This window comes from Lepisma saccharinum, chromosome 16 (assembly GCF_977018435.1).
Source record: "Lepisma saccharinum chromosome 16, izLepSacc3.1, whole genome shotgun sequence".
Taxonomy (NCBI): Eukaryota; Metazoa; Arthropoda; class Insecta; order Zygentoma; family Lepismatidae; genus Lepisma; species Lepisma saccharinum.
Window position 1 is genome coordinate 34,610,368 of NC_139244.1, and position 15,146 is coordinate 34,625,513.

Here is a 15,146-nt window from a genome sequence, read left to right on the forward strand (position 1 = left end):
GATTCACTAAAAAGTTACATAGGTATAGAAGAGGACTTATTGTGTTTGGCAGAGTTCCACCAATGTCCATCTAAACAGGGAAATTAAGCAGCCTGCTTGCCAGAAAACACTTGGCGATGTTGTGTTAGAGACTTTGTGAACAATGATATCTGGTCTTCCAAATCTTCAAGCGTCAATTAGATGTAGTGGTTAGGAGCAAAAGCTTGCGGAGAGTTTTATGAATTCAAGTCCTGTCGCCGGTTCTTATTTTGTGTGTGAGTTCATTGTTACGTGTTTTACTTTCACTGCATTGTTGTTTCTTGAGTGATCTTAACAACATAAAAATATTATAGTAAATTTTTGTAATGATGTCTACTTTTTATATCTTCACAATGTAGATAGTTATACAGGGTAATTCAAAATGAATGGTGCAATTTTACACAGTTATTGTGACGTTACTATTTATGATAGAAAATCAGACAAGGCATCAACATGAAGAAAAACTGTGGACGTTTTACTCGCATGACTCACATTATAAAGTTTCAACATGGAAACCACGTGTAATGCGACCGATAATCAAGTACATGCTATGCACGAGACAGCAAGTCATTCTCCATGGTTTCGAAAACACTAACAATTCTCAGTTGTAACTTTGGCAAATCTTTCGGAAGGGTGAAGCATGTGCATTACTACCAAAACGCATGCGGAAATGTCTTTGCACCATTGTGAGTGAATCAGTTCTTGATAGCTCGAACACACAATGCACCTTCTATTGGTCACTAGCCATTTTGCAACACTGGCGATCCTGGTGCAACAGCGGCAATGCAGAATAAGTCCACTTAGTGAGAAGAAAACTTCCAGAGTTTTTCATTATATTGAGGCCTTGTCTGATTTCATAATAACTGTGTAAAGTTGCACCATTCATTTGGAATTACCCTGTATATTTAAAGTTTTCCTATAGGGTAGGCACCAAAATGTCAACTTCTCTTTCAAGTAGTACATGGACTGCATTCATGCAGACTAACGAAGCTCTGACGTTTGGATCTATAGACAGTATAATCCTAATTGTGGCTTGTGTTGTGTTCGGTTCTGTATCGAGAGGCCAGAATTAAAGTTACCCTACTCAGAGCCATCTGGGGCCCGTTTGAAGCATCGGATTGCAGTGAAACTTGGCATTGAGACCATGGGGAAGCGAATGCTGACGAAAAAGAAGTTAGTTCAAATTTTCACCACCAGGTTGAAATGTATCGCTGAAATCTGGTGAACAGTGAACAACATCCCGGTAAACACTTTGTGAGACCATTACGCTTCCAAAGCTTCATTCACGTGGACTGAACACTGCTGTACCGACATATACTCAAATTGCTGGTTGTTATTACTGCAGCGCCTCAGTGCCACCTGGTGGTGAAAAAAAATTGATTCATATCTCTAGCTAGTTTAATCGCAATCCGATGCTTCGAACGGGCTCCAAAGGGCTCTTAGCAGAGGAAATTTAATTGTGGCCACCCTGTATGTGTTTATGGTTGTCCTTTTATCAGTTTCATTTTGTCACCATTCATTCTCATCTTCGCGTTCAGTCACAAGTGGCAGGAAAGCGAAGTAAAAGCAATCAATCAGTCATTTCAACTTGGCCTGCAAAGCATATTCACTGAAAAGTTATGTTTTCTAGCGTAAGAAAAATGCACATAGCATAAAACTGATTGTACAAATCCTAAATTGCGCAAAGTACTGCGTGTTCAGTTACTTGGCACAAGACGACAAGTCCGTTAATTAAATTTCCCATGGAAACTTGTCAATCGGAAAATACACTTACCTATTCTTTTGTCCCAGTTAAACATTTACTTCTTTTTCAATGGAAAAACTAACATGGCCGAAATGGTGCTCACGAGGAGAATGTACAAGTTATTCCGGTATAATTCCATTTCAAGAACAATCCAGGCTGTATTTAGATGGTATTTTATTATTTTTAAATGGGTGGCCTCCCCGATGGCGCAGTGGTAGCGTCGTCGCCTTGTAATCAAGGGGTCCCGGGTTCGATACCCGCTGGAGGCACATAGTGGTTCGGATCCCACTTTGAACTGTAGGTCCAGTCCCAATTAGCCTTACTGTGCATAAAGTGGACTTAAAAGAACAAATCAATCAATCAATCAATTTTTTAAAAATGTAATTTACTTTACTTCGGAACGTAATTAAGACAGTTATTATTCTATCCATTAACTTCCCTCTGCGGAAAATCTATGCCCACAACTGATTGTTATTTATCACAACTGAAAGCTTATCACTTTTATTTCCCTTGTTCCTGAAGCTCTCTTAAACTTTCATCTTGATGTCATCTGCGTACTGTTAGTGAATTAGGTAACCACGCCTAGTTACTGGGTTGGATGGTTGCATACCTATACATTTAAATAGCTTATAGCATCCAAATTCATAAAACCAGCTTAGCTTGTGTCCATACTTCCTTTTAAAAAATGGGATTTTAATTCGTTATCACCCTGTGTGTAGCTATTTTTTGTGCTCATAAGTAATGAATAGGAAATGGAATAGCATGTCAGTACTTATACGGTTTGTTTTAAAATATTATAAATAAATATTTTTCCTAGAAATCTGAGCATTAATACGTTACATTTCCGTCAATTATTACAAATAAAATTTTCTATATTATTTCAACATCGTCGAGTATGAAAACAAGAATTAGCAAATTATTGAGTCTTACATTCACTTTCATTAAAAAATTAAACAAAATTTGACCAAAAGATTACAGTCCTGCTGTCAATACCTATTGGGATAGATAAATAATGATGCACATAAGAAAATCCTATTCACAGCTAAAAACGTATGTACAACAATCCAATAACATTAGATTTATTTAAAAATAAATATTTCAACAGTGCGTAAATATTATACATGAATTTAAGCACATCCACAACATTATCCACCATATTTAAAATGCTGTCTGTAGAAAATGTATTTTCTTTGCAGTAAAGGCAATGACATTTTTTGAAATTATTGAACTCAAGACTATTTCGACAGGAAGATATCCATTCTATGTAATGTCTGCCATCTAGAGGGCGAACTCTCATGATTGTACAGTCACGGGCACTTCTGGGTTGTAACATATCATTAAAAGCCAACAGGGTTTTTGCAACCCAGAAGTGTCCGTGACTGTACTTTCCACCCAAGAAATGGTTGAAGTACCGATACTCATGCACACACATGCAAACAAACTCCCTTCATTGTATTGTGGATCCTGGACTATTACGTCACTTTGTCTTTGAACTTATATGTAAAATTGTTGGAAAGGGAAAAACTTCCGTGTCTAATAGTTCTGTTTCTTCCCTGTAGTTGGCAGCAGCACCGAAGAGGAGAAGGGGACTGACACTGCGAAACTGGCGGTGAAGAAACCACGGCCTAAAGCTTCCTCACCCAACCGCCAGGGACCGCAGCAGTGCCAAGTGAGTACCTGAATTTCTTGACTTGGTGTTCTTTGGCAGAACAAGTGTGGGTGCTACAGGGAAGCTGGAATTATGAGCGTTCTGGAAAATGTGATAATTACTCTTGCCTTATGTTCTTATGGTTTTTAAATATTTGTACTTAACCTAAATTTACTTACTTAATGTTTTTGTTCCATATTTTAAATATTACTTTTAGAATTTAGGCCACTGTGAAATACAGAAGTGAATTACCGACATTAATGTGATTCATAAAATATGTTGCTTCGTCTTCGTGTCCTATTCTAAGCACGTGCAACATTTCTACCATTTCGTTCTACTACACTCTGTCCATGAAATCTCCGGAGTAAGCAAACGAAAACAAGTCTTCTGCGCAAGTTGGACTCAACGAATGGACGCGTGAGAGGGGAAGTTAGGGAATGGAGGGGAAAACACGCATGCAGCTACCAGCCGTTTGCAGCAGTGCGCACTACTGTGTTCGGCCTACTCGCCTTCTCCTCTTCTCTACCGTCATGCGTGGCCTTGCTCCACAGATTCCCGAGACAGAGTGTAGGTAAATGTTGTAATGGTACCTTTAGTGAACCTCATGCTCGCTCTCTTTCACTTCCTTATTTATTGATTTCGTTCCTGCATATTCTCATCTTCCCTGTCCGAGTAACTTAACGACACGAAAAAGCGATATTATCTAAATAAGTCACCTGCAACAGCAAAGGGGGAAAATCGTGCAATAGTTAAGTTAATATCGGAGTTGAAACTGGCATGACAAATTTATATGACAAGGCCTGCTTTAGACGAAAGCATTTTCCTGAGCATTTTTTCCATGACCAAAATGCTACCGTCTGAAGTGAAAAATATTGTAGCTTTTTTTTCTGTTAGTTTTACATTTCCTCCCGCAACTGTGGCAAGGAGGTTTAATCGACAATGTTTCCGGACATATACAACTACAATTAACTACTACATTACATTACATAAAACAAAATCAATGAAATACAATAATGTTGATACAATATATTACATGACAATATATTGGCTCTTGATTTGTTATACATTTGTGTCTTGATTGTAATTTACTACCATTAATCGTGTACATAGGCTCCGACTCCATGGGGCTTGGGGGGGCTCGAGGCCCCCCCCAATGTTAACGATGTGGGGGCAGAGCCCCCCTAATAATTTGCTTAAGAGGATCTAATGTATTACTTTGCTTCTCTTGTAAAGTTTACTCTGAATTGTGCCACATGAATTTAACTTTAAATACACATTTGAAATGTTCTAGACCATCAACGCTGGGGGGGGGGGGTGAAACGCTAATCCATCAACTTTGGGGGCGAGCTATGACCAGAGACAGCAAAACACATGAAGGAGGTTATCTAAGTGTCTCCCTCAGATTTCCATGAAACGTGGCAGGTGCATACATGTGCCCAATGGAAGAAATACGCGTTTTTTTGTTTCGGCTAAAAAAACAGGTTTAGGGGGCAACCCCCCTCAAATGTCAAGATGAGGACAAATTCAAGTGGAATCTGACCCCTGTCCCCCCCCTCGATTCCCATAAATCTTGGCAGGTGTATAGAGGGGTCCAAATGAAGAAATACGATTTTTTTTCGGCTAGAAAATGGTTTTAGGGGGCAAACCCCCATCAAATATCAAGATGAGGACAAACTGAAGTGGGGATCTGACCCTTGTGTCCCCCTCCGATTTCCATGAAACTTGGCAGGTGTATAGAGGGACCCAAAGGAAGAAATACGTTTTGTTTCGGCTAACCACGCTCCGTTACTCTGCTCTGGTCCGTCTATTGTTATGCCCATGCCTATCCGGGAACAACGGTGTCTATGAATTCAGCATCTCTCTACAATTGCACTGCGTTTGGTACCGACAATCCTACAGTTCTGTGCTGTGTGTGTTCCAATTATATTTGCGTGTTCTTCCTACGCCAGATTTACGTGGTTTCGGGGTCAGATCCCCACTTAAATTTTTCCTCATCTTGACATTTGCCCCCTAAAACCGTTTTTGAGCTGAAACAAAAAAACACGTATTTCTTCCTTTGGGTCCCTCTATACACCTGCCACGTTTCATGGAAGTTGGAGGGGGACACAGGGGTCAGATCCCCACTTCAATTTGTGCTCATCTTGACATTTGAGGGGGGGTTGCCTCCTCAAACAGTTTTTTAGCCCAAAACAAAAAAAAACATGTATTTCTTCCTTTGGCCCCCTCTATACACCTGCGAAGTTTCATGGAAATCGGAGGGGAACACTTAGATAACCTCCCTTGTAAGTATATATGAGTATTGTTAACATCAGGGCCGGATTAAGGTGGGTGCTATTGATGCTGCAGCATTAAGCCCATTCCTGAAATAGGCCCAGATGAAAACAGACGAGAATTTTCCGAAAGCCGAACAGTTTTCTTTTGCTATATTAACCTGAAAATAAATCTTAGAATGAAATTTGGAGACCCAATTTCGGACGCCTAGACACAGCGTTACTTATTATACAGTTACTATTATTCTTTGCGCTGTGAAGTAACTATAACGTCGTTGTGTTTATTGTTCATCGAAGATTTCAAGTTAATGCTATCAATTTTACGTTAAACAGTTTACATAGTAATTTAGCTGCGTTTTTGCAATACCTTGGTGATTGTTGCCACTTTATTATTGTTCGGTAAGTGCGACGTAGTAAATTTTTCACCTTGAAAGTTAGTTGTAGAGAATAAATCGACGGTATGCAACATCAGGCCCAATTTCGTCTTAATCCGGCCCTGGTTAACATTTTTACTAAAGAGTTTCAAAAGACGATGTGCATGAACTATTGGAGTGGATGGGACGTTCGGGCTACAAATGACTCTCCCATGACATTCAGAACGAGATCGTTGATATGTTAGGGAGATCTGTTTTGCGTTCCGTGGTAGCAGATATTAAAAGTCGGGAATGTGAACAATTGACATTCTGTATTCGAACTGTGGATGAAAATTTTGATATTTTTGAGGAATTCATGGGCTTTTACGAGATTCCGAACACCGAGGCCAAAACTTAAAAAGGGAGGGAGGGAGTCATTCATTAATTTATTTCAGTGATCAGAGCCTCCCCAATAATTTTGACAAGTCGGCGCCCCTGATCGTGTATCTGTAGTGTATTTCTTTTTGTTATGGCCGTGGTAGTTTCATTATGTTTCGTCCGGGTCGTATTTTTCCAATATTTTGAATGAGAGAATTTTTGAATTTCAGATGCCATGCATATTTCATGGCATCTCTCAAGGATAGGATTGGTCTTATTTTCGTAGCATAACAAATCAGAAGCGACCTCTAGGTCACGGGTGCAAATATAATGGCCGCCGCGTGAGATGTAATAATGTATCACTTCACATTTTTAAAAGAAGATAACAATTCAACAGAGAGGAATAACGTTTCCCGTAAAACGGTTTTAGGTACAAAGCAATGGCGCTGCTTAAATACATGCTTTATAACGTATACAGTACACGCATGGAAGAATATTTTAGTTGTTTCAATTGTAAACACCGAAATGCTTCCGTCTAAAGCAAGCCTAAGTGTACATCTTCGAAAATTCTCACCTCTTCTATCTCGCTTCCTAAAATGTTACCGCATTCACTTCCCACACTTTCGTACTTTGTAATTCCATTCATCGTTTCTCTACGGCGAGAAACTTCCGTTCCGCCAGCTCATTGTTTTGCTTCCTAGACAAAGTCTGATACAGGTTCATCGGAGTTTGTAAATTCTCAGTCTCAAGTAGTGATTACTTACAAGCAAGTTTTTGGAGGTAGTGCGTTCTCGGTAACGCAAGACAGTTATTATACCTCCCGTCAGCACCGAAATTTCTTATTTGCAGTAACTTGTAGGCAACGAAATTAGCAGTTACTTTCCCCCTACAATTTCTAGGCTAAAACTGCCTTCTTTTTAACCACGTGTGCCCTCTCACTTGGAAAATCTTTGAAAAGAGAGGAAGTAAAATTGAAACTTGCGTCTTGTCTCTGTTATGAAGACAAGGAAGAAGTTACGTTTCGCTTATTACAAAGTGTCGCTTTCCGTGTCAAGATTAAAGGAACGTATATCGATTTTCCTGTGGAAAAAATATTCACTGTGTGTAGGTAAAAATCTGACACAGCTTAAAAAAAGACAGAAAAAACAATATTATTAACATAAGGGTAACTTTAAACTACAAAAACGACTATTAATTCTAGTAATAATACTAATGATAATCTGAGGTAGCATGTGCAAAGGAAGATAAATTAAAGAGTTATTTTCGATTATATAAACAACCCCTCTCATATCAAATGCCTTGTAATCAAGGGTAACCGGGTTTGATACCCTGTAGAGGCACATGGCATGTGGGTAGGAGGATTCTACTTTAAACTGTAGGTTCAGTCCGGATTATCCTCTCTGTGCATAAAGTGGACTTAAAACAACAAATCACACGATCAATCATAGCAAATTCCGCTTTCCTGGAATGCACATATTGACGCAGTCATTGGGCATAAAGTGAGTGTAAAATTAAATTATGGTTACTCTTTAAGTAAAAGTAATTGTGAGTGAGTTGTTTCTTCAATTAAGTAACTGAATTACTTTTAGAGATGTACTTGTTACTTCCATCTGCATTGTATGTGCGAAATGGTACCGTCTGAACAGGAACATGAACCTCTGCAGTCTGTCCCAGGAGTCGGTGGAGCGACGCTGCGCATATCGGCAGAGAAGGGGAGAAAGCGAGTGGTCGTGGCGAATCAGTACGCATTGACGCAAACAACTGGTAGCTGCAGCCGCGTTTTCACCTCCATGCACTCACTTTCCTTCTCACGCGTTCATTGGTCGAGCCCTGTCGAGTCATTACCCACGCAGAGGCTTGTTTTCGTTCTATTACTCCAGAGATTCCATAGACAAATTATAGTGAGGGAGGAGGTATGGTAGACAGCATGTCTATAATTGGATACTCACAAAAATTTGAGCGAAAATGATTTAATACAAGGAATAGATGATTATACATATAATAACTAAATACAGGGTGTCTTAAAAGTAATAGCGCAAACTGGTACAGGTGAAACTACACGATAATGGAAGCAAAAAAGTCTCAGTAAACATGCGTCTGCAAACGAGCCGTTTTCGAGATAATCGCGAATGTGTGATTACAAGCCGCCACTGACTTCAGGGTTTGTAAATGTCGTCCTAGTTGGCAAAATCCTAATAATGTGTGCGAATGTGTGGTTAGACGTCGTCACTGATTCCATTTTGTAAACACCGAGTGATTTACTCCTTGCGCGTTCCGGGGTTTGCTCTTTGTTTACAAAACAGAACATTTCCGAGAGGTGGCGTTGTAATCAAACAGGATGGATACAATCAGTACACAGTCTAATCGTACTGTGGGAGCCACTTTTCTTACTGTATTATTAGCATTTTACCAACTAGGACGATGTTTACAAACAATGAAGTCAGTGGCGGCTTGTAATCACACATTCGTGATTATCTCAAAAACGGCTCATTTGCAGACCCATGTTTACAGAAACTTTTTTGCTTCTATTATCGTGTACTTTCACCTGTGTCAGTTTTCGCTATTACTTATGAGACACCCTGTATATTATCTATGTACTGGGGAAGACTTTAGAAGTGATTACTGTATGAGATTAAGTAATGGCGGATAAAATAAAAGGAAACATTGTTTTAAAGGAACGTCATTAGTAGTTTTTTTTAAAAAGCTCCACGATATAAACAAGATGCCATACCCTTACTTAATAAAAACAAATCAGTTTTTTAAGGAATTTAAATAGCTTTATTATATTTTCCCGATTCACTATTTTTCATCTTTATAATACGCAATTCTTTCATTAATAACTTCCTGATTTCTATTTTCGATCATCATAAAATTCATGGTAATTACCGTGACAATCAACCGGTTAAATTAAGGTGTGTCAATAGAATGTGACGTCATCATAATTAGGCGATTATTACAAGTGACAATCATACAAATTGTCCAAGGGGACAGTGATGTGTATTGTTATAATGTTTTCTTTGTATGTACCAATAGTTTTAACATAACAAGTACCGTAGTAACTATCAAATGAACTGCTTGTTGTGGCTGTCCGCCATAATAATTGAGTCTTTTCCCTTGAATTCTTGCATCGTAGCTTTTCCAAGCCTTTGAAAGAAATGGGAATTATTCCGTCTTAATTAGGTCTTTTGTTGCCTGAGTTATTCGGTTTAAAAGAAATTTGCATATCAAACTCCTTTCAGTTGTTATGAGAACGTCTCTCTTTTGTTTCGTTACTAATATGAAAAAAAAAAATCAAAAGAATTCAATTTCTTCTTTGCCTCTAAAAGTTAGCTTTTTCTTTTGTACATTTGTTAAGAGGGACTTAGCCGCATTACCTATTCAGCCGGGCAAATGAGGACAAAGAACTGAAAACTGGGCTTCTCGAACCTTCTCTCGGTATGAAATTTTAAAAACAAATGATATCTCATTAAATATGTTCTTTATTGTCACGAAGTTGTGCTTCAGATGTTTTTATGCTTCATTGCTTTCTTTGCAAGATGATTATATTTATATAACTCCTCTATGTAACTCCTCCCACCATTCACACGCATGTATGTTTAATTGGTGGGAGCTGTAAGTGTGTAGATATCGGTTTAGAAAGGGTCCGGGTTCAATCCCCGGTGGAGCCACATCAAACAGTGATCGAAATTCAAACTGTAGTCCCCATTATCCTATCTGAACATACAGTAGAATTAACACAGATGACAAATTAAACTGTACAAAACTTGAGTTTGCATAATACATTTTGGTTAATTTAATAATGAATAGAGCTAGAATATTTGTGACATGAAAATCCCAAAAGCATACAAAATAAAAATGTACTTATGACCTAAAATTACCATACATATGCCCTAAATCATAAAAACAACAAAATAAGTGTCAAATAAATTGTGTTTTCTCATGTTTGGGTTTACTTCATGGTGTGAACCAGTATCATGTAATTGGATAATGTATGCTCACCCAACAACCAAGCTGGCAGGAACAAGGAACGATATCCAATTCTAAAATAGCCTAACATAAAGATAAAGTTGGTAGACCAGTGGTAGTATATTGCTCAGAAAGTTGGAATATTAGTGTCGAAGATGCCAACAAACTACATGTATTCGAAAGGAAAATAGTACGAACAATTTTTGGACCTGTCAAAGAGGGAAATATCTGGAGAATATGAAAATAGACAATATATGAGAAATGAAAGATATAGTGATATTTGTACAATCGAATATATTAAGATGAATTGGATATTGAGAGAATGCAAGAAGGAAGGATGCCAAGATGGAAGGGAGAAGAAGAAGAGGAAGACCACGAAACCGCTGTCTAGAGGAAGTGGAGATTGATCTGAAAACCCTAGGAGTTAGAAATTGGAGAAATGATGAAAAGGATCGAGAAGAATGGAGAACTGTAATTGGGGAGGCTGTGACGCTCACAAGTCAATCATTTGCACGATTACATTTCGTTCATAAATATTTGAAACTAAAACACGAAGGTGAAGATACAACTTCTATGGGTCTATTCTATTAGTGAAATAACTGAGCAATATGCAGTTCACTATTACCTATATTTCCATTTTTTTGTCACACACATTACCACATAATGACTATTGATTCTCGTTGCTATAGCAACGTTAGAATTCCAAATATCTCGTTTATACAGCGTATAGTGCAATAAATAACATAAAACATAATTAACGTTGTACAAAGTAATAATTATACATTTTTTTAAACGTTAATATAAAGTGATTTTTATAATATGAAATTAATAATTTCAATAAACATATAATTAATTATATTGTGAGGATCCACTGGACCGTCACAAGGCCAAGGTTCATCCAGAACTGTAGTGCTGGATAAGTAAGTAAAGAGAAAGTTTACTATCGTATGTCTTGGAAAAATGAAAGTTCGCTTAATAGGAATGGTTGTGATACACTGAATCACGTAAAATGGCCAAACGTACTAAGGAAGTGCCTTCCTTTAATCAGTTTCCTCAAAACATGAATGCATATAATGAGAGATTTGGATGAAACTTTGTCAAAATTTGGAAATTCATTCTATGATTCCCGATTGACTTGGAGTAACCTTTCTGCTTTGTGGAATGCACCATTCAGAACTGGGAAAACATACCCTCAGTCTGAGGGCTGGCAGGGATGACGAGATACAACGTGTCCAATCGACAGACGTATAAGGTCAGTCTGTCACAGTCCCAATCATAATATATCACGAACATATCACCCTTACTAAATATGTAACCATGTAAATTCACCTCTGATTCCTGCATCCCCTCCCTCTGGTTCCTAAATTTTGCACTTGGAGGGAGGTAAACTCATAATATGCCAATGATTCAACAATAATTACTGGAATTTCACTCCCCTCTCCCCACTGGAATTTCTTCAAATACCATAAATATATCTGTAGCATTGTTTCTTTGAATTTTTTTAAAAATTTCTTTTTAGTGTTAAGTCCACTTTGTGCAATGATAGGCTAATCTGAACTGGACCTACAGTTTAATGTGCGATCCGAACCACTGTGCAATGTGCCTCCACTGGGTATCGCACCCGAGACACCTTGATTACAAGGGACGACGTTACGACTACGTCAACGGGGAGGCCCAGTATTTGTAGTTTTCTAACATCAAATGTAATGCCGTCTCACACATGGTCACTTGCTTCAAGGGCTGGACTCTCCAATGTGTCGTGTCTGTACTGTCATTTTAAGTGTTCAACATATTCTCATCGAATGTGCCGATTTGACTGTCCTCAGACAGACGCTTAATCTTCCAAACTGTTTATCATCCCTGTTGGCTGATGACGTTAGTGTTTTAACAAATGTTTTTAGCTTTCTCGAGACGAGCGGGTCTCTTCCACGGTCTGAGAAACTTTTTAGTATGTCCTTACCCTTTTAATGCTTTGTGTTTGTTCTGTGCGGGTACCATTATAACCTTTACCCATTTAACTTTTCTCAAGGAGCTTTTTACACCCCTTTATCACTTAATGGGTTCAATTTGAATAAAAGATAAACCCAAACACTGAACGTTTGTTAGCCAATCGCACCAGATTTTTTTCAAATATTTTATAAATAATTTCTAAATCGAAAATGTTGACTATGTAAGGGACTTAGGAGTAATATTTGACTCTCGTCTGAATTTCACCTTGCATCACATTTTCTGTGTACCGCACTATAAACACTGCTTGAAACAGGGTTGTTAAAAGTCTAGGAACCAATAAATTCTAATGGGTTCTAATTGGGTTCCGCTGCAGGACCATAACCCTTTTTCTCGCACAATTTAAATTCGGTCCACATTGCGTATCGTTACATTTGAAAAAAGCTTACTGGACCGTATTTAAATTCAGCCTGAAAAATAAGGTTCCTGGACCGTAGTTAAATTGATCCGGAAGAAGGTTCCTGGACCGAATTGAAATTCTTTACAGATAAAAAAAAAATATTTAAGATCCAGAACCCATTTACGCTTGCTGATTTTCTCTCCTGGACCGGAATTGCATTTATTTTAAATTCCTGAACCTTTAAGGACCCTGGTTTGAAATAAAATGAATAACAATAATAAAACAACCTACCAGTTGAACACAGCAAATGACGTTGCAGAGGCGTGGCCTTTCAGAGAAACTTCAGGATGAAGTCTTCGTTGTTGGAAAATAACGCTGCGAGAAGCAGATAATGACATAACATGGAGGGCATCGATTGGAGCCTAGAAACTCTGGGGTGTCTGGAAGTTAAGCAGGAAGACAACTTCTAAATTGTCTGGAAATAGAAGGAGGCGCAGAAAATGACAAAAGTTTCTCGGGATTAATTTTGTGCGTTGCCCGCTTTATCGTTGATTGATTGATTGATTGATTTAGTTTATTTTACTTCGCGTTTTGTGCCTCTTGGCTAATTTGCGAAGATGAGGATGAGTGATGAAAGGATGAAATTGATGAATGGACATTCACAAACAACCAAGCCCGACCGGGATTCGAACCCGGGACCCTTGGCGTCGCAGCGCGATGTGCTAACCGCTCGGCCACAGGGTCGGGCACCCGCTTTATCGTGGATCCAGCTTAGGGCTCTCAGAGGCAGTTCCCTCTGTGATTTCGGAATTACGTCATTGGAAGCAACGATTTAATTTCTTCTTCTTACTTCCGGAATATGCAATCCTAAAAGGCGTCTGCTACCTTTAATGCTGTGTTGGGAATGTTGCTTTTCAAAAGCAAATAACTCGCAGTCGAAATTCTTCATGGAGCATCGCTTTGTACTTTCACGGATTTTTTTTTATATCCTGTATATTTATAAACACTAATGTGGCTGACCAAGGCAGTTTGTTAAGATTTAGAAAGACTTTACATGTTACGTTTCTACCCTCTTTTAGGGTCTTCCTCAGACGATGAACGAAACTAAAATCATCTTAGTGTAGTTCTTCGTCTGAGGAAGAACGTTACATGTAAAGTGTTTCTAAATCTTAATATACTGCCTTGGTCAGAAACTTTCGTGTTTTTGATATGGAAACAAAGCTTAATTATATTACCTGTATATTCATCCATGAACTGCAAACTCGCTTAGGGAACGGCTGATCAAACAAAAGTCAGCTTCAACTAATCAATAGAATATGATTGATTTGATTTATTTTTCCTTCGCTTTTCTTCTACTATTGGCTAATAATGAAGATGAGGAAGAAAGGTGATTAAATTAAATTGATTAAGGATAATAGCAAATTCAGAGGGACAAGTCCCGCAGCATTATACTGGCTGAGAGTCCGCACGCCAGAGCCTTGTTAGTCTGGAAAATGAAGTCAGGTGTACGAGGTTTGTCTGAAAAGTAACGGTACTGGGTCTGTTGTGTGGGCTATAGGCGAAACATGGATAAGCATATTATGTAATCAAGTAATATGATGTCTTGGTAGTATATGACTGTAATCTCAGCTTTCTGCAACCATTAGATTTTCTTTAACATGCTTTTCTTTACACCTTTGTCCTTGCACGTCGTTCATCTGTGAGAACTGAGGAACTAACCATGAACATAAAGCAACGAATCAACATAACGACGCCAAGGGTCCCGGGTTCGAATCCCGGTCGGGCTTGGTTGTTTGTGAATGTCCATTCATCATTTCATCACTCATCCCCATCTTCGCAAATTAGCCAAGAGGCACAAAACTCGAAGTAAAATAAACTAAATCAAATCAAATCAAATCAACATGAAATTTTTGGTCCGGTTGGGGACAAGTCCTTCAGGAGCACTTCAAATGCTTCAGCAAGCGTATGGAGATAACACCATGTTACTCACACGTGTCTTTGAGTGGCAAAAGGGGTTCAAAGAGGGGCGCGAGGAAGTGATGATGAGACATGGATTTTTGAATACGACCCAGAGTTGTCAGTGGAAGTCACGCTGATCACGTTTTTCGATGTGCGAGTTCTTGCCACAGGGCCAGACGATCAATCAGCAAGTCTACAAAGAGATCCTGCAACGTTTGCTTCGCTCAGTGCGCGAGAAGCGAGAAGAGACGGGAGTTGTGCACAGACAAATCTTGGCTGCTACATCAGGACAACGCACGAAGTCACAACGCCCTCCGCAGCCGGCAGTTCCTGGCCATGAGGAACATCGCTGTCCTGGAACAACCTCCCTATTTCCCTGATCTTGCCCCCTGTGACTTTTTTTATTCCCCAAGCTGAAGGGGATTATCAAGGGAACCCCTTTTGAAGGCGTGGAGGCCATCAA

The 15,146-nt window shown here is 38.9% G+C and overlaps 1 protein-coding gene across 4 annotated transcripts in view; it reads left to right on the top strand.

Annotated features, from left to right (window-relative positions):
- LOC146000385 (uncharacterized) overlaps positions 1 to 15,146 on the top strand; it is an 891,759-nt gene that overhangs the window by 721,294 nt on the left and 155,319 nt on the right. For all 4 annotated transcript variants that reach the window (XM_083137967.1, XM_083137965.1, XM_083137966.1 and 1 more), the window contains exon 5: positions 3,322 to 3,431. In XM_083137967.1, coding sequence (XP_082994093.1) covers positions 3,322 to 3,431 — 110 coding nt within the window. The remainder of the gene's footprint in view (positions 1 to 3,321; positions 3,432 to 15,146) is intronic.